General features: G+C 55.6%; 1 protein-coding gene across 1 annotated transcript in view; it reads left to right on the top strand.

Moving 5' to 3' along the window:
* Positions 1-23,629, top strand: part of PLXNA1 (plexin A1) — a 121,330-nt gene that overhangs the window by 72,594 nt on the left and 25,107 nt on the right. The window contains exons 10-21 of the mRNA XM_040591964.1: positions 733-933; positions 10,061-10,157; positions 10,490-10,680; positions 14,182-14,333; positions 14,667-14,787; positions 15,124-15,260; positions 15,835-16,002; positions 16,900-16,993; positions 17,370-17,609; positions 17,791-17,934; positions 18,675-18,909; positions 20,347-20,489. Of these exons, the coding sequence (XP_040447898.1) occupies positions 733-933; positions 10,061-10,157; positions 10,490-10,680; positions 14,182-14,333; positions 14,667-14,787; positions 15,124-15,260; positions 15,835-16,002; positions 16,900-16,993; positions 17,370-17,609; positions 17,791-17,934; positions 18,675-18,909; positions 20,347-20,489 (1,923 nt within the window). The remainder of the gene's footprint in view (positions 1-732; positions 934-10,060; positions 10,158-10,489; positions 10,681-14,181; positions 14,334-14,666; positions 14,788-15,123; positions 15,261-15,834; positions 16,003-16,899; positions 16,994-17,369; positions 17,610-17,790; positions 17,935-18,674; positions 18,910-20,346; positions 20,490-23,629) is intronic.

The raw sequence follows: 23,629 nt of genomic DNA, 5'->3' as shown, positions 1-23,629 counted from the left end.
CCTCCTGATGGCTCCTTCCCCGGGGAACGCGGGGGGCTGGCAGGGTGGTGCTGAGCCCCTTGCCCTTGCTTTCCTCCCTGGCTTGGACTCACCAGCATCCCCTGGCCAGGGGTGCTGACTTCTGGGCAGACTGCAGGAGGGCTGGTTGGGGTGATGCTGCTTTGAGCTGGCTGCAGGTAGAAGCGGCAGCAGCAAAATTCACTGCAGAGCAGGTTTTCTGCAACACTGCAGAAACACGTTGCAGTGTCAAAGGGGGAAAAGGCTTTTCTGTCCATTCGTGAAGGAAGAGGGAATGGGGCTGCCAGGGGAACAGGAGGGCTGAGAGGGTAGCCTGACAATGTGCAGCCCAGCGGGTGTTAACTCTGAAACCTACTGACTGCAATGATGACATTAAAGCCCATCTCGCTAGGAATCATTTTGCTCAAGTGTGTGCTGCTGTCGCAGCGCCAGGTTACCGGTCCCATAGCTGAATCCTCTGTCTGGATCAGCGCGAGCTCTGGAAAACACCCCGCTGCCCTGCCACCAGATTCCTCTGTGCTCCTTTGCTGTCTTCAGGTCTTTGGTCAGAGCAGCCACAGGATGCTGCACATAAGGATTTACCCAAGTGTGTGTTCAGGGTGATATTATCTGTGCTCAGTGGTGCCTGGGCTGCAGCCGAGGGGTGTTGTGGGGGTGCTGAGGGAGGCTGTGTGGTATTCCCCTCTCATTGGCTGCCCCTTGTTCCCCTTGCAGGACTGCCCCCAGATCCTGCCTTCCACCCAGATCTACATCCCTGTGGGCGTGGTGAAACCCATCACCCTGACGGCCAAGAACCTGCCCCAGCCGCAGTCCGGCCAGCGCAACTACGAGTGCATCTTCCACATCCCCGGCAGCACCACCCGTGTCACTGCCCTGCGCTTCAACAGCACCAGCATCCAGTGCCAGAACACCTCGGTGAGTGCACAGCTTGCCTCGGCACGGGCTTTGTTTGTGGGCTGCTCGTTCCTGCCCTGGCCCGGGACTTTCCCGGCTTGTTGCATGGTTGGGTTTGTTCTCCCACAGACAGGTAACGGGGATTTGTGCTGCTTGTGGGGTGTGAGGTGGGCTCCCCCCTGTACTTCCCCCAGGTGCAGGGGAAGGCAGCTGCTCAGGGTTGTTCTGGGTAGGATCAACGCCAGTGCCGCCAGGCTTTAGGAGCACTTCCAAGGAAATTGGCTTTGGAAAGCTGAAGAAAGGTGCCTGGGATGGAGCCAGCTGGCCCAGACGTGCCGGAGCCTTGCCTCCCCGTTCTCTCTGCCTGCTCTTGCTTCCCATTGACACCAAGCTATCCCACTTTACAGGCGGGATTGAGCTAACACCTTTTCCGTGTCCTGCTGCGCACACGCTCCCCCGTGTGCTGCCGTGCCTGCCAGCCCCACAAGTGCTTCCCTGCCTCTCCTGCAGCCCCTGTCTGTCCCCAGCTGTGACCGGCAGCTACCTCGTCCCCCTGCCTGCCTGCCCTCCATCCTGGCCCTTCTGGTGCATCGCTCCCTGCCTCTCAGTCCCTGCTCCCTGCAGCTCTGTCACTTAAGCTGTCTCCTGCAGGCAGCTCTGCCTGCTCTGCCCTCTCCAGTTGCCTTATACCAAAGAGAGTGGGTGTTTTGTGGCCCCTCGGTGAGCTCTGTGTGTGCCCCTTGCTTTGCAGCCATCCTGTGCAGGGACCACCAAGCCCGCGAGCAAATACCCCCAGGGTGTTAATAGTCCCCCCAGGAGCCGGCTTTGCTCAGCATCTCGGCTTTGCTCAGCATCTCGGCTTTGCTCAGCATCTCGACTGCCCCGCTGGGCTCTGCACCGACCTGCCCTCATCTGCTTGCAGCTGGCCCCTCCCTTCTCCCTCCCATTTAATCCTTTTAAAATTTGTTTTCCATCACTCATACTGTGAAAGCTCATTTGCAGCCTAACACCAGTGCTGATCCCAGCTCCCTTGTCCTTTGGTGGCACGAGTGACATTTAGAGGCCATTGAAGATGAGCCTGGCTCCCTCCCTCCCCCTGCGCTCTCGGGGCTGTGAAGCCTTTGGGCAGGAGGAGCATCCCGAGCCTCTGCCTCCTGCCCTGGGTGGCAGTGCCAGGGGGATGCCGTGCTGCTGGGGCTCTTCCTCAGTGCCACGCAGTTTGTGAGGAGCAGAACTGCTCCCCATCCTGAGTTGCTGGCTGGAAATGTTGTTGGTGGGTCTGTGCTTGGCCTGGAGGTGAATCCAGGCAGTGGCACAAAGCGCGAGCTCCAGGGAGCAGCAGGACCAGAGTGGTGTCTGCAAGGCCCTGCTGCAAGAGTCCGTTAGCGAGGCAACTTGAGCAAAGGTTTGTCATCTTGCTGCTGTGTTTGGGGAAGAAAAGAAGCCAGGTGGAGTCCCTTGCCCAGTGGAACTGGCTTGGCTACTGGTCCCTGGTGTTGATTGTGACCCTCGCCTGGGCTTTGCCATGCAGATCTGCCCCTGGACCCAGTCTTGCCCATTGCTTGCACAGCTGGGAGTTTGTGCTTTGAAGGGAACACGATGGATGTGCGTGTGAAGAGATGTCAGAGTAGTGGTGGGGTCCCTTTGCTGGGGTCTTGTTGCTGCTGGTAGCGAAGGTTGGCCGCTCTGTCTCCATCACAGTCAAGTGGGAGGTTTTTCTGGGGGGGCGCGGTTAGCTGAGCCACTCTTATCCCAGCAGAAGGTTGGTTACACCAGGTACCTGCTTGGTTGTCTTGAGGGCAGTTCTGCAACATGTCCATGCCTACCAGAGCACCTGCGGCTGGCAACAGGCTGGAGGAACCATTGCCCTGGTGCCGAGTATGGAAGAAACGCAGCTCTTTGTCCCAAAGAGAGAGCCCAGCCTGGCCGGGCGTAGAGCTGCGTTAGCACCCAGGAGCCGAAACTGTCTGCCTGGGACACGGGAACTCTGGGGGGGAAGTGGATATTGGCTTGCAGACCTTCAGCCCTTGTGGTGATTTGCTGGTCCCTAGCTTTGTGGGGACACCTTGTGAGCCTCTGCCTGGCCAGGGCCCCTTGGCCAGCCCAGCCTCCTGCCAGCCCTCCTCTGCCTGCAGCTGGCGGAGCTGGCAGCTCCCTCTTGCCCAATTCTTTAGCATGCAATTTAGCTCCAAGGGGTGCTGTGGCTGCCAGCACTGGTGTTATGAGTTGCACGATCTCTGCAGCTCTTCTCCAAAGGGATAAGACAGTTTGAGGTGTGCCTGCCCACCCTGTGGTCCCCATGCAGAGCTGAGGTGACTGGCGCCTTCTCCTGGACTGACAGTGGTGGATATTGGACCTGAAAATTGCCAGGGGTGCCGTGAAAGCAAAGCAAATTGGTCAGAGAGCACATGGGAGGTGTTGCGGGCTGCGTGGCAGGAGAGCATGGGGCCATGGTCTCAGGCAGGAGACGTGGCTTTCAGGCACAGGGTGGCTTCACAGACGGAAGAAGAGAATTTTGGCTTGAAAGAATCTGTCTGGCTTTCAGGGTCTGCTTGCCTGCTTTAACGTTTGAGGGCATTTAGCCAGGCTGCTTTATGGTGTGGAGGATTCAGATTCACACTTCTGGGATGCTTGTCTCCTCCCTGTCTTTTTTTTTTTTTTTTTTTTTTTTTTTTTTTCAGTCCATCTGGCTGGTTGACAGCACTTCAGGCTCCTGCACAGCCACCCACCCATGACCCACCAAGTTCTTCCATTGCGATTCATCCTTTGGGTTAGGATTTTGGGTCTTGGCTGGTGTGGAGGACGCTGGGGAACTAAAAAATAGGGGAAGGATGACATCCTCCCAGCCAGCAAGTGAGGAATGGATGTCCTCTCCTCAGAAAGGCATTTAAGCACACTTTGTTTCCAGGAGTTCAATGGGATCTGAACAAGAGGTTAATTACTCTGTGGAATTAGGGATGCTTTCCTGAATCCCGGGTGAATGGAAGGGATAATAAGTCAAACTCGCTTAAAACTCTTTGTCTTTTGTTTAGTTTTAGTGCTTGTCAAACTCCAATGACTTGTTAGCACTCTGAAGAAAGGACATTTTGGTTAAATATTCAGCAGTCCATTCATTAAGGTTTGAGTGTCGACTATAAACATCATTTGAGACACCCAATAGATCTTCAGGAAACTCAAGGGAATTCCCTGAGTTCCCCATGCATACCAGGGCAAAAACCACGCAGAAAAAAAAACCTTTTCTGCCTCTTCACTTTGGTCTCTTTCTGCTCTTCGAAGGGAAGGCAATCCTAAAGGTTTTCCACATGCACTGTAAAGAAACAAAAAGGAAAGAGAAGCCTAACTAAGAAAATCAAATTCTTTGCCAATGAACTATATTCTTCTTTTTTTGTTACTTGGTTACTTTTAATCTTCTGGAAGTGGACATTTCCAGGCTTGCTTCTTGCAGCAGAGGATGGAGAAATGGTCACCTGTCTTAATGTGTGCAGGTAATGCCGCTGAGTTTCATTTTGCAAGCATCCCTGCCTTTGCCTGTTCTTTCCCATCTACCATCCCTTAACAGGGCTCACCCTTCTGATTGCTGCAAAAATTAAATAATTTTGCGGTTGGAAAATACCACAGTCCCGAGTCTGCACTACTGCTTGTAACATTGGGCTTCATGTGATTTAGTCCTGGCCTTGGCAAAATGGCTACAGGTGTTTCTTGTTGCCAAGGGTTTGGCTTTTTCTCTCCAGAATATTCCTCTTAAGGCTGAAATAGCCCTAGAGCTGCTCTTTCCCTTTAAATGTAAAAATAGGAAGAACCCCTGATCTCCTTTCCATAAGCATTTGAGTTTGTCATCTCAGCACTTTAAATTAATCCTCACGCCTCAATTATTTCCCTTTCCTTTTAACCAAAGCCCTGTGTGGAGAGGAGCAGCTGTGTCACCTCCCTTGGCTCCTTTTTGGCTCCTTGCTGGCCGATGCCCCTGGCAGGGACAGCCCGCCCTGCCCAGGGCTGTGGCTCTGGAGGTTGGTGCCCTCCGGCCAGGCTCAGGTTGGGATGTTCATCCAGGAGCAGCTTGTTCCCGTGACAAAGTGCTGAGGTGGGCTCATGAGTGGTACCCAGCGCAGATGCTGAGGCTGGGGTACCCAGCCCAAGGTGTGCATGGTGGGAAGGCAGGCAAGACCTGGTAGATTTACATTTTCTGTTTGTTTGTTTTTTGTTTTTTCTTTCTCTCTTTTTTTTTTTTTTTTTTTTTTTACTGCAGTGGAGCCTGGGTGTTGCTCTACCATATTCCCAGGGTCTTGGGTTTTCACTTACACCCTGCTGAATTTCAGGCAGGAGGAATCCAGGCAGGGACGCTTGTGTGTGATGGGGGAGGAAAGGAGATTTATGTAAAAAGAGCAAAAGGGGATCCAGAATCAGAGGCCAAGCGTTACTGTCAAGTTGTGCTGTTGTGTGGATGACGGTATTTTACTAGGCCTAGGGTGTATTTATAGAGGAACATAAATCATACACACATGCCCTGTTCTGAGTGCCGCACACCTCCAGTATATGTATCTCTAATTAACCAGCCATGGAGAGGGAAACAGGATTGGAGCCCACAACCCCAGCACCGTTCACCAACAAAGCTGTGCTCTCCGTCCTAGCGGTGCCTACATTTATCTTTCCTGCAGCAGTGTTTAAAGTGAAAAGGGAGTATCAGGAGAGTTTGATAGGATCCAATTAAATTCCAGCAGATAAAATAATGATGAATTGCAGTTGAGCCCTGGCGAGACGCGATGTACATTACTGCCGTCCCCGTAGCGCGGGGAAGGAGTTGAGGTCATCAACTACAGAAAAATAGGACACAGCTGCAGCCCAAGCACTCCTCCAGAAATGCAGCCCAGGGGGATGGTGCACGTGGGAGGGAGGGGGGTTGCAAGGGAAATTCGGATGTGTGGGTTTGCTCGCAGAGGAGCAGCCCTTCTGCTGCCTTCCTTGGGGCTGGGTTGTGCAGGTTGTGGCTGGAGCAGGATGCACGGATGCCTTGATGGCTGGGGGGCTGCCCTGCCTCTTCTGGGCTGCCTTGGCTAGCTGGCATAGTGCTTGCAAGAGCATCCCAGAGCGCATCTGAGTGCGATCTGCCCCCAGATTTGGGGTGCCCCATGGCTGGCTGCACCTCTGTCCCCTGGGAGTGCGGCTGCCTGGAGGCACTTTCTCGGAGTGCTGAATCCCTCGCCCCAAGGGGAGCTGGGCGGCTCTCGGTGCCCGCTGCTGCTGGTAGCTGGTGGGCAAGCAGTGGGCTTGCTATAACCAAATGTGAGACCTTCAGGGGAGGTGGAACCCACCACCCTCGCAGTGTGCTGGGCTGATGGGCATCCCAGCATGGGGACAGAGCGGGTGTGAGAATCTGAGATGTGCGAAGCACATGAAGTTATCAGCTCTTACTTGGGAAGATGCCTGAAATAAGTTTTTTGGTGAAGAGCCTTGAGAAAGGCTTAGCGAGGAGTCCTCTTGCCTGAACCACATCCCTGCAGAAGGAGATCTTGCTGGGAATAGCTGTGTCCAGGTCGGTGGGGCTGGCCCGTTGGCTGTCAGCTGTTCCACGTGTGCCTCGTAGGCTCTTCCAGGGAGGGACAGAAGGGCTGGCCAGGTTAGGTAAGGAGCCAGGCGGCTTGCATCTCTGTTGCTGACTCACTCGATGAAATCTTTTCTCCCATCCCCTTCTGTGGACTTTGCCGCATTGGAACGCTTCTCTTTTGGGTGCTGTTGGTTTGCTCTTGGGGCTGTGCCTGTCATTTTTTGCTCCCAGAGCCAAAGTCCCTTTCCCATAACTCAGCCCTGGGGCAGCTGCCGTGCCACATCATCCTTTGGCACAGCCGGGGGGTCCCAGGCGCCTGCGTAGAGCGAAAAGTGTCCTGATAGCAGGATTGCCAGGTCGCTGCCAGCCACAGCGATTGATTAACGGGGAAGCTAGTAGCAGTTAAGTGTTTAATGGATGTTTAGCGCTGTGTTAGCTAGAGGCAGGGAGGAGCCAGCGTGATGGGACCTGCTGGCTGCCTGTGGGCTCTTGTCTGGATCCCGTGGGATGGACAGGTCGGTAAGCATCCCCCTGCCTGATCCCCACTGGTTGTGGGGTCTTCAGGGCTGGAAAGTGGCTGCTCCTGTGCCCAGCTGCTGCGGGCTGGGTGCTGCTGCCTTCCTGGCTGTGGCTATGCCCGTGGTGGGAGAGGGCACCTTCCTGCCCGTGGTGGGGCAAGAACAGCTGCGAGGAGGCCTTTCAAAAATGTCCTTCAAACTAAGAGGTTCTTTGAAAATTAGAGGGGGATCTGATGGATCTCAGTGTCCCAGAAGACTGAGCCCTGAGCCCATGTGGCTGCAGCTCCTGCCCCCATGCAGCTGAGCCATGACTCCAGCTCCAGCATCCTACAGGGACCAGTAACCGCATCCAAGCTGTGGACCCCGCTGGCTGTCTCTGCAGGGCAGGTGAGAGGCTGCTGATGGGCACGCAAATGCCGAGGACACGTTTTTCATTGGTATCTGTGTTCCCTTGGTGGTCCTATGCCGTGAATGCCAGCCAGGGCGATGACTCCTGCTCCTGCCTGCTGCTTCCCTCTGCACAGTCCTGTGCTCCTGGCTGCTCCCTGCCGTCTGCCTCAGCTCCACACCATGGCAAATTCAGCATCCTCAGCACGGTGTTGTTTTCCAGAGGGACACCATCACTTGTGCAATTGCCCTGTTGCTGTCTCAGGGCTGGTACATGAAGAGTTAATGCTCTCCCTCCCTCTCCCCCCATTCTCCTTCCTCCAGCCCACCTCCCAGAAGAACTAATTTCCAAAAGCAGCCGGGGCAGAGAGATGCAAATAAGTGTTTTGGACAGCTGCAGGCTGGATGCCTTCCCGAGATGCCAGGGCCCCAAATGAGACATGTCAGAGTACAAATTGAAAATGCCAATTTCACTTACGCTGCCACGTGGCTCGTCACAGCTAAATTCTGCTTCGGCACTGCCACCACCCTCCCCGGCACGTGCTTTCTCCTGCTGCCAGGGGATGGTCGCTGCTTGCTGCTGCAGGTCTGGCTGGCTCCTCGTCGTGGTCCTGCTGGAGATGTCATTGGGTGGGGGTAAGGTAGGGGAAGGTGAACAGATCTGGATTCTCAGACCGGTTCTGGCTCCGTCTCCCCAGGCGTGGTGATGGGAATGTTGCTGAGAGGCTCTGTTTATAGATGGCGCGTGGTAGAGCTGTGGCTGAAGGTCCTCTGAGCAAACACCACAAGAGATGCCGTGTCTGAGAGGCTGCGTGGTGAGGGGGGTGATGAAGCTCCTTCCTGCAGAGGGGAGAGGGTGGTGGGGCTGTTGGGTGCTCAAGAAAGGATTGAGTTTGCAGTTGGATGTCTTATGCCTTCCAGTTGCTGCATACAGTTGGTCAGCAGCAGCCTTCCTCCTCGGGGAGGGCTGCATTTTGGGGTCCTCCACCCTTTGAGTGGGGTGGCCCCTGGATATAAGACCACTAGCCAAAAGCTATGAAGGTCCGAGGACCAGGATCATGCTTGGCCTCTCATTTGCACCTTGCAGGTTTGAGGGAGGGGTGCGTTGCCATAGCCATGTCTCACATTGGGGGTGTGCCCCGTTTTGGTGCCGTGTCTGATGCTGGACTGTGGCTGATGGTGATGCCTGGTTAGGAGAGACTCAGCATGGAAGGGACCAGCTTTGATGGTGAGGAGAGAAGGACCCAAAGGTCTCTTGCTTCCCACAGCCACCTGAGCATGCTGGCTTCCTTCGTGGGCTGCGTCCCTGGCTCCTGTGGAGGGGGTCGAGCAGAGGAGACTTACTGGAGTGGTGCCTGGCACTGGCAGGGACAGATGTGCTCTGTGGGGCCGCAGCTGGGGCGGTGGTGGAGGTGATGCTGAGGCCACCTCTGTCAGGTACAGCACCGGGGCTGCGGAAGGTGATGCTCAGGCTGGCTGGAGGTAGTGGCAGGGCTGCGGCCAGCCCACAGCTGGGTGAGCTGCTGCCGGCGCGGCCGCCGCTCCCTAACAAACTCCAGCAACCCATGAATCATTCATTTAATCTCTTCTGACACGCCTGTCATTTTCTCGGGCGAGGAGCGGAGAATCTCTTGCCGAAGGAGGTCATTAGCTGTCAGGGACGGTTCCAACTGCCTTCCTGCCTCTGTATCGATTAAACCTCTCCGCCTGCGTGCAGGGGCTGTGCGGGGAATATTGATGGGGCTGCCGGGACTGGGGCTCGGTGTCGAGGCAGGGGAGAGGGGTTTGGGTGGGGAGGAGGCATCAGCCAGGCTGGAAGGAGAGACGGAGGTGGGTATGTCTGGATAGCAGCAGGTGCTGGGGCCTGAGTTTGGGGTCCCCTGGAGCTGGGGGTGGGATCCCCTCGTGTCACCACCCTACATGGGAGCTTGGGGCATCAGGGTGGTGGTGCCGGTCCTGGAGTAGGGTATGGTTGATGGCTGAGCATGGTGTGGGGCTGGGAGCAGGGCAGCTGGGGGTCAGGTGCAGAGATGGTGTGTGGAGGAGAGAGATGCTTTCCTAAGATCTTTCCAAGGGCTGGAATGTCATCATGGTGGTGCCTGGCTCTGTTCCATCGGTGGCCATGTGGCCACAGCTTAATGTCATTATGTTTTGGACGATGGGGCTCGAGGGGACCATGGGGGACATCCTCCCTCTGGGTGTCGGGGGCAGCTCTACCAAATCTGTTCCTGCCATTTGCCTAGCCTGTCCTTCCTGAGCTTCGCTAGTGATGAGCGTGATCTCAAACATCCAACTCAGCATCCCTGGAGCGGGGAGAACATAGGGGAGGGCTCGGGTGCCTGGCAGGGAGAGGTGCGTGTGTGCTGCAGAGATGCCATCTGCTTCCTCCTCTCCCAGCAGCAGCAGCTTCAGACCTTCGGGTTAATGGGTTCTGGGTCTATTTAGAAACCCTCTATTCTGCTTATTTATTTTTTTTGCCAGTTCTGTGTACCGGTTTGCATGTGGTGTATCCAGTGCTTTGACCAACGGCTGTTAGACCTCTCTGTTCCTAGCCAGCAAGTCTGGACCAAGCCCCTGTCCCTGTCCTCGGGGCTGGTGGGAGATACCCACATAATGAGGCTGTATGCTTCTTTGTGCCCCTCACCAGCGCGTTTTGCCTCACTGGTTAATGGGCTCTGCCTCCTTCTGTTCCCTCCTGCAGTATTTCTATGAAGGGAATGACATCAGTGACCTGCCGGTCAACTTGTCCGTGGTCTGGAATGGGAACTTTGTCATCGACAACCCCCAGAACATCCAAGGTGAGTGAGGGATGGGAACAGGGTGGGAAAGAAGCCCGGTGCCCCCCCCCCAGCCTCCAGCCCACCCTTCTCCCCAACCTCAACCGCAGTTTGCACCAGTGCCTTAGGGAAAGGAGCGATGCTCCAGCTGCATCAGTCAGGCAGGTTTCTAAACAAGGGGCTTTTCTGCAAGAAAAGCTCTGCCCCTGTGTTGAGTCCAGGCTGCTGGTGCCTCCTGCCCATGGGGTTTGTCCTACCCTGGGAGGGGGCAAGAATGGGTGTCCTCCCCAGAACCCTGTGCCCACGGACTGGGGGGGGCTATGCTGACCCCCGTGCTCCTCCTGCCATTGCAGCCCACCTGTACAAGTGTTCGGCCCTGCGGGAGAGCTGCGGTCTGTGCCTTAAGGCTGACCCGCGCTTCGAGTGTGGCTGGTGCGTGTTGGAGAGGCGCTGCTCGCTGCGGCAGCACTGCCTGGCCTACGAGAGCAGCTGGATGCATGCCAGCATCGGCAACAGCCGCTGCACTGACCCCAAGATCACCAAGGTACGTGGGGACGGATGCGCGGTGGTGCCCTGTGCTGGGAGGCTGGGGTGGCGATGGAGATGGGGATGGAGCTTGCTGGTGGCACCTCACAGCAGCCAAATCTCTAGTCAGTTTTTAGGACTGAGCATCTCGTCGTCACTCTCATTTCCAAGGCTAAAATCCTCTCTCCACCACCCCTATGCACTGGGCTTTTGGGATCCCAGGAAAGCTGTGGCTCCAGGTTGCTCCTCCTCATGTCATCATGCTCTCTGGGGCCAGTAGTTCATCATCATCCCCCTTCCCTGACAGCTTTTATGACTTCCGCTTAATAAGACTGTGTATATTAATGTTCACATGCCTGTTGGGCCAGGCTCCAAGTGCAGGAGGGACTGGGGGGTATTTCTGCTGGATACATTCTGTTTATCCACAGCTAGCTGGGCTTTGCTGGTGTTAATTACTGGAGTCTTAGCACTGGGTCTGATCTGTTTGGGTTTCAGTGTCTTACCTGATGGAAGCTGGAAGTGAGAGTCGTGCCTTTTCCCCACGCCTCTTGTAGGGTACCGGTGCTGCAGTGTGCTGGGTGGCAGCCGCGTGTGGAGCAGGGGGTGCCCCCCAGCTGGGCATATCTCTGCCTGCAAAGAGCCCTGCATGCAATAAATACTGCCTGCAGAGAGTTGTGTGGGGCTGGTGGAGTGTTGGCAGGAGAAGGGATCCATTCCTGGGGGAGTGGGGTTGAGCCCCAGAGCTTGCAGCCCTACAAGGACATCTGCTCTGTGGGACTACCAGGCTGCCCATCCCTGATGGCTTCCCACCATGCTCAGACTGAACTTCCCAAAGCTGGACCCCTGGGGATGGTGGGAGTGGAGACCACAGTGGCCAGGTCATGCCCGGGTCTCGTGCTTGCCTGGCCAGGGCTGCAGGCATACACACCCCCGCCGCTCACAGCAGCTTCCCAGCCGCTGACGATGGCCAGCCTCGGTAGCAGCTCTCCCACCCTGAATCATTATGAAATTCTGCAGTCAGGGCAGGTGCAGCAGGAACAGATCTGCTAGCAGGTGGGCTTGACCTTGGTGTTGCTCCGTTAGCCCCCTGGGAGCTGGTGGTGGGTGTGGATGTGCACAGCTGTTGGTGTGATGCTCCTCCAGCAGCCTGCCTGTTGTGCTGCTTCCCACAGCCTCTGTCCCGCACCCCTGCTTGTGGGCAGGCTTGGAAATGGTCCAGAGAGCATCCTGGTGCGGAGAGGGCAGCACGGGGAGGTGGGAGAAAAAGAGTCCTCTGTGATATCAGGAGTTAGAGCCTTCTTCCTGCCCAGCCCACCGGGATGCTGTTGTCTTCGTGGATGGTGGGGCTGGGCTGGGACATGACCTTGATTCTTCACCCTTGGATTGAAGAATCACTTACCTATTGCTCAGTGGTGGGGACAACCCCCTTCCAAACCTCTTCGGGGTCCTGCCTGATGCTGGTTGTGACCCTCAGAGCAATATCCCTTTCCTTGGGAAGGGGGAACCCCTTGGCCTCAGCACCTCCTGGCCCTGCTGTGGCTGTCGGCGCTGGGGGTGAGCCCACTGCAGCCATTTGCTTGTTGATGTAAAAGTGTCCTGTGAAACCAATTAGCAGGAAAGCAGCGGTGTTTGTCAGGGCCAGGGGTTTGGAGGTGAAAGGGAGAAAGGAGAGGCTGGAGCAGTCCCTGCTCTCCTCGTCCGCTCCCTTCTCCTGCGCACCTTGTTTAGCTGTGACCTCCCTGCGCTGGGTGGCCAACGATGTAATTTCATTCCTGGGCTTATTTCTCCCCAAACGTGTGGCCCTTGTCAGCTTTCCCGCAGAGTAGGAGGAATCAAACATGCCGGAGCAGCTTTTAACACTCATTTAGAAACACCAAACAAACAGCCACTTCTTGCCAGCCGCTCTGGCGGAGCTCGATTTAGGGGGAAGACCCAACCTGATGGTGCCATAATGAGCTCTGATCCTGGACTTGGGCAGGGACCGAGCTGGGTTTAGGCAAACAGTGGTTCCCTGCAGCCCCAGAGAGTGCTGTTGCCCTGTAAATTGTGAGTTGTGGCTGGAACACCAGGTGCCAGTCCTAGCTCTGCTACTGTCCTGGGACAGACACATCCCACCGGATGCCTGTGTGCAGCAGGGACTGGCTGTCCCTGTTGGAGCATGCTGAAGGTGATCATCTCAGTGTGAATCTGGAGGATGGTGATTAACCCCAGAGGTGATGGCTGCTGCGGGGCTGTGCAGAAACAGCCCCTGGCTCCACGTGGTCCATCGGGGCCGGGGATGTGGACAATTGCTGTTGCTGCTGCTTGTTTCCCACCCTTCACTCATCTGCCTTTCCTCGCTGCGGGGGTGATGTCCAGGAGCGAGCCCTCTGCAGAGGAGGAGGAGGAAAAGGAGGAGAAGAGGCTGCAGCTGGCCCCAGGGTTGCAGCCGCCTAGATTTGCCAGGAATGCCAAGAGCTCACACGTGCTTGGTCGCAGCGTGAGCATGGCCACAGCTGAGCATGGCCGTAGCGTGAGCCTGTCCCGCCGCTGGGCTGAGCGCTGGCTGAGATGTCTCCTGGTGCTAAAGGGCGTCTCTGCCAGCACTGCAGGAGCACGAGCAGGGGAGGGCATCACCTGCAACAAAACAGTCCCTTTCCCTGGGTTAGGAGGCACCTTCCTCCTGGGCTGACACAGCCTGCGTTACTCTCTGCCTTGCCTGCTGCCTGCAGCTGCCTTTGCCCTGCTCTGTCTGGGTGTCTCTGGGGACCCAACCCTGGCCCTGGTCCCAGCCGGGGTCGTGCAGCCCTGCCATTCATCCTGGTTAGCGCTGCAGGTGGGCGCTGGGCCCCAGGGCTGGTGAGCGCTGGTGTAAAACTGCCTCTAATTGCCTGGTTGGAGGTAGCGGTGGGTACGTGTCTCCATGCATCCCTCATCCCGCTGCTGTCTGCCAGGCCACACCTGCTCGCTTTGTTGGGCATCATCCTGGTAAATGAGGCGTGGTGTTGGGGTGAGATCCTCTCCCTTCCCAGCTGACCCCGGCACAGGGTTTGCTGGCAAGAAAGAAATCCTTTCCCCCTCTGCCTGCCATGTGCAGGGACCTGATGGAGATGCTTTCTCCTTTGAGGGCATCTTGGATATGGGGACCTCATCCCTGGGTACATGGGACCTGGCCAAAAGCCAGGCAGATCCACGTGCTTGCTCACTGGCCCAGCTGAGCCGTGGCTGATGCTGCCCTGTCTCCTTCCCATCGGTGTCCTTGTCACCTGAGAGGCAGCTCTGTCTGCAGCGGTGTCCAAATTCCAACCCTCTGCTTGGACACATCTGGCTTGTTCCTGGGGATGTGGCTGTCACTCAGGAGGTTTTTTCCTCTCTGTGAGCTCCTTACAGATGCGCTGGCATTTATCTATTATCGCCCTTCTGCTCCTCACTGCTTATAGGGGAGTAACATGCATCCAGTGGCTGCCCAGGCTGCAGCCTGCCTAAGCAACGTGCCCCTATGGCTCTGCTCCCGTGGCTGATGGGCCATGCTTTCTCCTAGCTGTTCCCTGAAACTGGCCCCCGGCAAGGAGGGACCCGTCTGACCATCACCGGTGAGAACCTGGGCCTGAAGTTTGAAGATGTTCGCTGGGGTGTTCGAGTCGGCAAAGTGTTGTGCATCCCCATCGAGAGCGAGTACATCAGCGCTGAGCAGTAAGTACCTGGTCAGGGGTGGGTGTGCTCCAGATCACCTCGGTGGGTTTGAGACAGGGGTGCGGGTGTTCACTTGGTGTCCGTGGCTGCAGAAGACATGGAGCTGACTGGGCTGAACTGGGAGAGAAGTATCTGCTGGTTGGGGTTGTTCTGGGAGGAGTGCATAGGCTTTGGGGAAGCTTCCTCCAGGGCTGGCAGTGCCAACAGCCACCGTGTTGGTTTCTCATGAACCTGCTGGCACATGGGACCTTTCTTGAAGCTGCTCCATCCCCACCGTGCACAGGGAGCATCTCAGTGCTAGGACACTGAGGGTTCCTTCCCCACATCCCTTAGGATTGTGTGTGAAATTGGAGATGCCAGCCCAAGCAAGGTCCACGAGGCACGGGTCGAAGTGTGCATCCGTGACTGCTCGCCCAACTACCGGGCCACGTCCCCCAAGAGCTTCACCTTTGTGGTAAGCCCTGTACCAGGGGCCAGGTCAAGCACTGCAGGTGGGAGGTGATGCTGGGTGGTTTTGGGTGGTTTTCTGGGTGAGTTCTGGTCCCCAAAATCAGGGGGCAGGTGGGGATGCTCTGGGCAGGCTTTGGGTTGTGTTGGTTGAATTTCTCCAAGACTGCCACTGCTCTGCCTCCCCGTGGTCCTCCCCACTGCCAGCCCTTAGCACCATGCCCTGCTGCTCTCCCACAGGTCCCTCTTCTCTGTGGCCCCATCACCTGCTCAGGGTTGCCTGGGGATGCGGGTTTCAGTCCCCAACCCACCTGACACCAGGGATCCTCTTTTCTCTTGACAGACGCCCACTTTCTCCCGCGTGGTCCCAGCGCGTGGTCCTCTCTCCGGCGGCACCTGGATCGCCATCGAAGGCAACCACCTCAATGCTGGCAGCAACGTCTCCGTGACCATTGGGGGACGGCCCTGTGCTTTCTCATGGTGAGGGGCACAGAGGGTAAGGGTGGTGGAGGATGGGTGACAGACATGCCCGGAGGCAGTGGGACCCCCAAATAGAGCAGCAGCAGGGAGGCCGTGCTGAGGAGCCAGGAGGGACCCCAGGATCCAAACGCCACAGGTGGCCAGAGGCATCTCCCCTGAAACCTCCGTGTGTCAGAGGCTGCAGGAAAGCCCAAAGAACAGGGATTTTTCTCTAAAAGCACAAAGCCCTGAGGCATGAAGTGGATAATTTTTAGATTAGGGATGATAATGGAGCGGCTCTTTAAATATTTTCCTGCGGTAATTACTGGTTATCAGCCCTAATCGCTGCTGTTTGCAGCAGCCGCGCGATGGGAGCGCTCAGGAGCTGCTCAGCCTTTCCTGGCTGCCTTTTGTTTCATTTCTTGGGGTGGGTTGGTTTTTTTTTTTTCTTCTTTTCTCTCTTCCTCCCACTCCCCAGAGCACTTTCAGAAGGGGAGACAGCTGGGGCAGGGGGCTCAGGGCAGCAGTGGCCATCCCTGGCTGCCCTCGCCTGCCTCCTGCCCTGGCACTGATGGGTTGTGCATTTCTGCCTCAGGAGAAGCGCCCGTGAGATCCGGTGCAGAACCCCCCCTGGGCATGCCCCCGGCGGCTCTCCCATCCTCATCAACATCAACCGGGCAGAGCTGAGCAACCCAGAGGTGAAGTACAACTACACAGAGGACCCCACCATCCAGAAGATCGATCCTGAGTGGAGCATCAACAGGTGAGTTGTGGGGTGCTTGGGTGCTGGCAGGGAGCTTATGGGATGCATGGGGAGCTGTTTTCTGCATGGGTCCCCCCCCTTCTGATGGGTACATTCCAGTGCTGCTGCGATAGCTGCTGGGCCATGCTCCAGAGATGTGGCAAGAGGAGCGTGAGCAATGGCTGGGTACCAGCACCCTGCTAACTCCTGGCCTGCAGTGCTCAGCCTGGCAGGGGGCAAGCGCAGAGAGCGCTTTGGATCTGCTTAATTTCAGCTTGACATTTGGCGGCGGCAAATAAAATTAAAATATTTCCCATCGGGGGATTTTTTGAAATGTTTACATATATTTTCTAAAAGGTTTCAATTGGCTGGAGAGGAGGCGAAGGAATCCATTAAGAGCTAGTGCCAAGGGAAACCTTCCCCAGGCTGTTGATGAGGAGTGAGCTCCCCAGGGGCATGGCCAAGCTCTCTGGGGCCAGGGGGCTTTTAACACCAAGCATGGAGAAAACCTGGCAGGGCTCAGCCTGCCCTGCCACCCACTGCCTGCGTGGTGAAGGCAGTGGCAGAGAGGAGCTCCTCCTCATCGGGATGCTTTCCCATTGCGGATGCCTGGTCTCCTTTAGCTTGGGAGCTGCTTTCAGATCCCAAACCCAGACACAGGGTGGGATATTAGTGTTAATTAGCAGGTTTTACATCTCTCGTTGACCACTGGGTCAACTGAGATGATTTGGCAGTGGTACATGCCAGATCCTGCAAGTCCTAGTGACATCTGGGTGGGATGAGAAGTCCCTGGGGCACTGTGGTTCGCCTAGGCTGGGGCAGATGGGCATCTGACTGGGGAGGATGGGTGCTTCCCTCCCAGCAGTGGGGACCCAGCACCAAGCTGTCTTTCCTAACCTGTTGTCTCCATGTCACTAGCGGTGGGACGCTGCTGACTGTGACCGGCACCAACCTGGCCACCATCAAAGAGCCCAAGATCCGGGCCAAGTACTGCAGCTCTGAAAGGGAGAACGTAAGTGGTGCTGGCTGGGGCTGGGGGCAGGGCTCAAGGAGGAGGGATGCTGTCCCTCTGCAGTGCAGGGCAGAAAGCGCTTTCCTTGCCCGTCAGGTGTGATGGCGTGGAAGGGCTGAAGTCCAGAGGCTGCCACCCAAAGAGAGGCACTGATCAACCTGCAGAGCCTCTGGCCAGGTGCTGCCCGGAGAGGGCTGATATCTGAGTGTGCAAAACTGATGAGAGGTTTATGGGATGTCTGCAGGATAGTGACAGAAAGAGCCTGTGCCTAGCGAGCTCAGCGTCCAGAGCCGCTGCTTGCAAGAGATCCTTCTGGGGTCCAATCCTGACCTCCCTGTCAGGAGCTAGGTCTGACCTTGGTCCATGCCTCCTGCAGAACTGCACCGTCTACAATGACACCACCATGGTGTGCTACGCGCCCTCCATCGACAACCCTGTGCGGAGCCCTCCGGAGGTCGGTGACCGCCCGGATGAGATTGGCTTCGTCATGGATAACGTCCAGGCCCTGCTGATCATCAACACCACCAACTTCGTCTACTACCCAGACCCTGTCTTTGAGCCGCTGAGCCCCACAGGGATGCTGGAGCTGAAGCCCAGCTCTCCCCTCATCCTCAAGGTAAGGCGCTGGTGCCTGCGGGCGGAGGGCTAGCCACATGTTCCTTTGTGGAGGTGGCTTTTTGTCTCTCCTGGGGTAAAGTCCTGCACTGCGAGAGCATGAGTTGGCTTTGTGTGGGTGCTTTTCTTAAGTGTCCCCCATTGCACGAGAACTGACAGTCTTGTTTCTTGTTCCCTCAAAGGGCAGGAACCTGCTCCCACCAGCTGCTGGCAACTCCCGCCTGAACTACACAGTGCTGATCGGAGACACTCCCTGCATCCTGACCGTCTCCGAGACCCAGCTCCTCTGCGAGTCCCCCAACCTCACCGGCCAGCACAAAGTCACGGTAAGTACTGACACCGGTGCCTTTGCTTCTTGTGTCCCGTGTATCACAGAGATTCAGTCTTTATCCTGGCAGCGGCCCTGCTGCATGCTGATCCTTGGATGAGGAGTGGATAGTTGTTGCATGTGCAGGAGCATCCTCAGGAGCCATCTTCCTGTGCTCCCTGGGCATCACTCTCCCTAATTACACCTTTGGTAGGACCAAATACTTTGTCCCCTCCCCAGCACGCTCAGCCAGGCATTCCTGTGCCCTGGGTGGCCCTGGCTGACCCTGCCAACAACCTCCTTCCCCGCTGGATGCCAAGGCGCAGCCTGTGCCAAGGCCAGGGCGGGGGGGTCCCACCCCTTCCCCCTGATGCTGGCTCATGCCGTGAGGAAGGCTTCTTTGTGGGGTTGTAGCACAGCAGTGCTCATGCTTCAGGACCCTGCCAGGTTGAAAGGGACCCAGCATGGTCCCCCCCAGACTCCCCACCCATGGGGGAACTCGCTTCACATCCCATCTGTTCTTGTAATGTTGTCTGAATGAGACATCAAACTCTCTGCCCACTCCGCACACGTGCTGGCAGCGTGTCTCCTGCATCTCATTAAAGTGTGCTGCACTGCTCTGGACCAGTCCTTGCCCATCCCTGCATTTTTCCACATCCGTCATCCCCCAGTTCCCAGCACAGTGGGCACGGTGGGGAGGGCTGCCCTGGGCGCATGCCCCCTGATGCCAGGTCTGTTTTTTCCCCCACCACGGTGCAGATCAAGGCTGGAGGGTTCGAGTTCTCCCCAGGGACGCTGCAGATCTACTCGGACAGCCTGCTCACCCTGCCTGCCATCATTGGGATTGGTGGTGGGGGTGGTCTGCTCCTCCTCATCATCATCATTGTCCTCATCGCCTACAAGCGCAAGTCTCGGGATGCCGACCGGACCCTGAAACGCCTCCAGCTGCAGATGGACAACCTGGAGTCTCGGGTGGCCCTGGAGTGCAAAGAGGGTGAGGGATCCTTGTGCTGTTAGTGGTGGGGGTCTTGGAGGGTCTCGAACCATTCTGAGGCTCAGTGTACTCCTACTCTTTCCCCACTGCCTTCCAGAGAGGGAATAGCAATGGGCAAAGCTGCTTTATCAGAGGAAATGAACACATTTTGGGTGGGATTTGGGGATTTTTCCAGTTAAGGAATTCTCCTCTGTTTCTCCAAATGGGAGAAAAGAAAGTAAGGAGGGTAGGGAGGGCTGCCTGTGAACGGGCAGTCGGTCTCTCATTACGTGATGGAGGGATACTGTGAAATTGGACAGAATTCCTTGTATGATCCTGCTGATAAAACCTAATTGCCCATTATCCCCCTGAGCTGGCTCCCAAGGCCCTGACCCTGCCAGCCAAAGCCACAACCAGCCCGGGTGCTGTGGATGGAGCAGGCACTGAAAATGAGCTAATAAAAAGGGGAAAGAAAAAAGCCCCTTTGCTCCCCCAGATCCCCCCCAGATCCTCATCCCTACACATGCCTGCGGATGGCACTGGTGACAGGGAGAGGGGAGGGAGCTGGTGGAGGGGATGGTGTCTTGTCTCCCACAGCTGGCAGATAAAAGGATCTGCTTTTAATTAAAAGGCACAATCTCTTCCCTGCCTTTTCTCTTTTCTAGTCCCACTAGTTACAGATAAGATAGCACGCCTTTCAAGCTGACGGTTTGTTTTTTCTCATCAGGCTGACGAGCCTGCAGTCCTCTGCTTGGCTTTCGGCTCCCTTTAAAGTGCCGTTAATTTGATTTTTCTGAGGGTTTTCTCCCCCCCACCCCAACCCCTTTCCCTGGTGCATCTCCAGGACTCCTCTCCCGTCAGCTTTTACCTGTAGGTGCAATTAAAGGTTCAAGATACACACACACACACACACACACCACCACCACCCACCACCTCCCACCACCCCCACCCCATGCCCTCTCCTCCCAGCATCATGTTCCCCTGGGAATCAGGGCTGCCTCTGCTTGGATCAGGAGGTGCCAGGGTGGGTGGGTGTGTTCAGGCTTCTCTAGAGTAGTATTTAGGTCAAAAAGAAATCAGGACATTCTTGTGGTTTAGGCTTACTGTTTCCCCCAGAAGCTCTGGCTTTGTTAAGGCCTTGCTGTTCCCTGTGGCCGCCAGCATCCCTGGGAGGCTGTGAGTGCTGGGGGGTGTGTGTGCTGATTTGAGTCCCCTGGGACCTGGTGGTCCTGTTCCCAAATCTGTCACTAGATTTATTCTGGGGAAGTCATCCACACCTTCCGAAGCTCAGTTTCTCCATCTGTGAGATGGGGAGGGTGATCATAGCCTGATGGGGGGAGGGATGTGGAGCTGATTCATGCTGGGTGGGGGAACACCCGTGGGGTGCTGGGGGGTACGGCAGAGGCTGGGTGCCAGGACTCTGGTATATGTTGCTTAATTTTGGTTTTCCCACCCCAGCCTTCGCTGAGCTGCAGACTGACATTAATGAGCTGACCAACGACCTGGATGGGGCTGGCATCCCCTTTCTGGATTACCGCACCTACGCCATGCGAGTTCTCTTCCCAGGGATAGAAGACCATCCCGTGCTGAAGGAGATGGAGGTGTGGTTCTGTCTGTCTCTGTAGTGTTTCGCGCTGGGGATGTGCCCCTGCACAAACCCCTGTGCCCCAGGCATAGGGCTGGAGGGATGCTCTGGTTGATGTACCTGGTGTGGTACAGCAAAGAGCATCTTGCTGGGCAGCAGTCGGCGCGAGTGCGGACCGGCTGCCGAATGGTTACTGTGCTCTCTGACATTAATGTCAATATTTATATTAATATCATTGCTGCTGTCATTTTCTACAGCACTTGCTTTATCCAATTGGGTTTGTTTGATGCCTGACCGGCCGCTCATTTCTAGCAGGCTTGTCCAACATCGCCTGCTTGCTTGGCTCCATTTCCCCATGCAGAACCCATCCTTGGCATCCTTCCCCTGCTCCCCAAACCAGCTCCCTCTCCTCTCCCGGCCTCCCCACCTCTGTTTAATTTAGTGCGTGCAATTGCACAGCAATTGGCTTCTCGTTTGCTGGGCTGCTGAGGCCGCTCTTGATTAGAGAAAGGGGGGGGGTGACCTTAGCTTCCCCTCACTGCTGACCCAGCACAGTAATTAATGTCGACGTGGGCTTCACAATGTGTTTAGGAGGAGTAATTGGCCCTGGTGCAAGATGCACGGTCAGTAATTACAACACAACAGGCTCTTACCAACTGCAAGTGCACGTGCTGGTGTTGTACACCAGCATGGCTACAGCACGGGGCCCTGGCCCTCTGCCTGCTCTCTTTCCGTGGTCCCTAATCCCAGCTCCGCAGGGCGGTGGGGACCTGTTTCCATGGATTTCCCCTTGCAGCTCGGGTTTCCGGATGCTCAGAGCTGCAGCAGGCTCCAGCGAGCCCTCCCTGGGGCACAGCCCTTCCTGCCTTTGCAAAGCCTGGCTCTCCTCTCGCCTCTGCTCTTGCTCTTAAGGATTTTCCCTAAAGAAAGAGGGGTGAAAAGGGTATCAAAAAGGGTATCAGAGGAGGAATTTTGCATTGGCTGCGGTGGGCTGGGTGGGAGTTCGTCCACTTCCAGCTTTTAATTCAAAACATCCCACTTCAGACAGAACGCCAGCTCAGCCTGGCCTGGGAAACAAGGGGTTAAAGTTTCAAAGGAGCAAAAAAAAAATTAATAAAAAAATCCCCAAAAGAGATTAAATAAAGCAACTACAGTTGTGTAAGCTTCATATAATTTAATCAGGTTTGCTTTTATTTGTCTCTTTTCTCAGAGTGTAACATTAGCTATTGCAAGTGACGGGAAGGAAATGGCACTTGCTCACGCACACGCTAATCTGCAGCGAGCGTTGGGCTGTCGGTACCAGCTCCCTTTCTCTTTAGATTCTGGGGGAGCGGTTTGTTGCTTTGTGCAAATTTAAGCCTGATTAAATATTTAATTCAGTATTGTTCATTTATTTCTGCTAATGATCAGCAAGTTGCACGCGGGGGCCCAGGGAGGTGACAGGCATGTGGGGGGCTAAGGCATGGCCGTGCTGCTTGTGATGGGGATTTCGTGTCCTCTTGTGCTCCCTGCCAGGCTCCAGTGGGATGGTCACTGTTGGGCAAGATCCATTTCCCATCTTAACGAGATCCTGTTGCTCTGCTAAAGGGAGAAAGCCTCTTGTCCTGTGGTCTCCTTTGCCTGGTCTTGGCTGCAAAAGCACCAGCAATGTGCAGGGGTGGGGATACATGTCTCCCTCTGCCCCAGTTTTACTGGTGGGTCTCCAGCACAGCCACTGTGCTCTAGCCAGCTCTTGGGTCTTCCCATGCTGAGGAATCAACTGGCATCTCTGCATCCACGCAGGGAGCAGCTGATGCTGCTGAACCTCGGGCATCTGCCAGAGTTACCAGCATCATTGCATTGAGGTCCCCGTGTAGTCTGGAGGGGGGACTCTGGGAAAACATAATGTAAAGCATTTCTGTTCCTAGCAGGACATTATCCTCTGACCTGCAGTAAGGGAAACTGAGCCATGTGCTTGCTTGCGTGGTGTCCATGAGAGGAACCCTGAGGATGGGGGCAGAGACTTTGTGACTGTCCCATCACCCTTCTGGGATGCTCTGGGGCAGGCATTCCCACCCACCTGGGTAACGAGGGTGACAGTGACACATGGGAACTTGTATCGCAGAATTGACAAGGACTGGGTAGAAAATGAGGTTTTTGTCCAGTGGGAAAGAGTATTTTGGAGGAGGAAGTTACAACTGCAAGGAATTTCACTGAAGAGTGCTGATCCAAAGTTTTGATTGAAGTGAAATGATTTGATGTGTCAAAACCCTGTTCTTCATTTTGAGCTGGTGTTTTGAAATGAAAAGTGTTGTTTTGTCTCCAAATACCGATGTGAAATGAAATTTTTCACTTATTCTACCAATCAGGAAGGAGGGGGAAAAAATAAATAAAATAAAACGGATGTTTTACCACAGCAAAGCTTTTATTCAGAGGAAAACATCTTTTCCAATGAGAAAAATGTTGTTGTTGTAAAAATGTTCGTTTCTGAGGTCAGGGCTGATCAGAGCTGGGCTGATGATGGCAGTGCGGGGGTGAAAGCATCCCAGCCCAATCCATGCGGGATCCTATGTGGCCAAGTATGCCCAGGAATACACCTTCATATATCTCAAGAGGAAAAGGAATATTTCAGGCTGTGTCTGGAGTGGTGCAGAGCCAGGTTTCTGCTGTTTGCTTCTCTGTCTGAAAACCAGCCCCCCAAAACCAGGCGGGTTTGCTGCTGGCAGAGCTCAGGGTTGTGGCTTTATTTGCTTTCTGTGCAATACCCAGAGCACGTGTTGCAGTGACTTGGGCGGGAATCAAGCTGCTTGTTAGCTGAGATTGAGAGTTAGAATTTGTGTGTATGTTTGGGAGAGAAAGAGTGTTTGTTTACGGGAGGGAAGTGTGTGTATGTGCCTGCACACACGTGGGAGAGAGTCTTTGTACGGAAGCGTGTGTGTATGTATATACATATATACATCACTGTGTTAACCTAATGCTGGGATATTACCAACTAGATAATACTTCTAGAGGGTGTGCTGAGGCTGATCACCGAAGAGGAAGCTTGGTAGTATGGAGAGAGCAAATGCAGCTGCTTTTTGACCCTTTTTCATCCTTTCCTCTCAGGGGATGAGGGTGAATCCAGGGTCTTGTGCAGCCCAGCCACCTTCTTCTCGTCGCCCTCCCCCTTGTGCCCAT

Source organism: Falco naumanni, chromosome 4 (genome assembly GCF_017639655.2).
Source record: "Falco naumanni isolate bFalNau1 chromosome 4, bFalNau1.pat, whole genome shotgun sequence".
NCBI lineage: Eukaryota > Metazoa > Chordata > Aves > Falconiformes > Falconidae > Falco > Falco naumanni.
The sequence above is the reverse complement of the archived record's forward strand: the minus strand, read 5'-3'. Positions and strand labels throughout refer to the sequence as shown.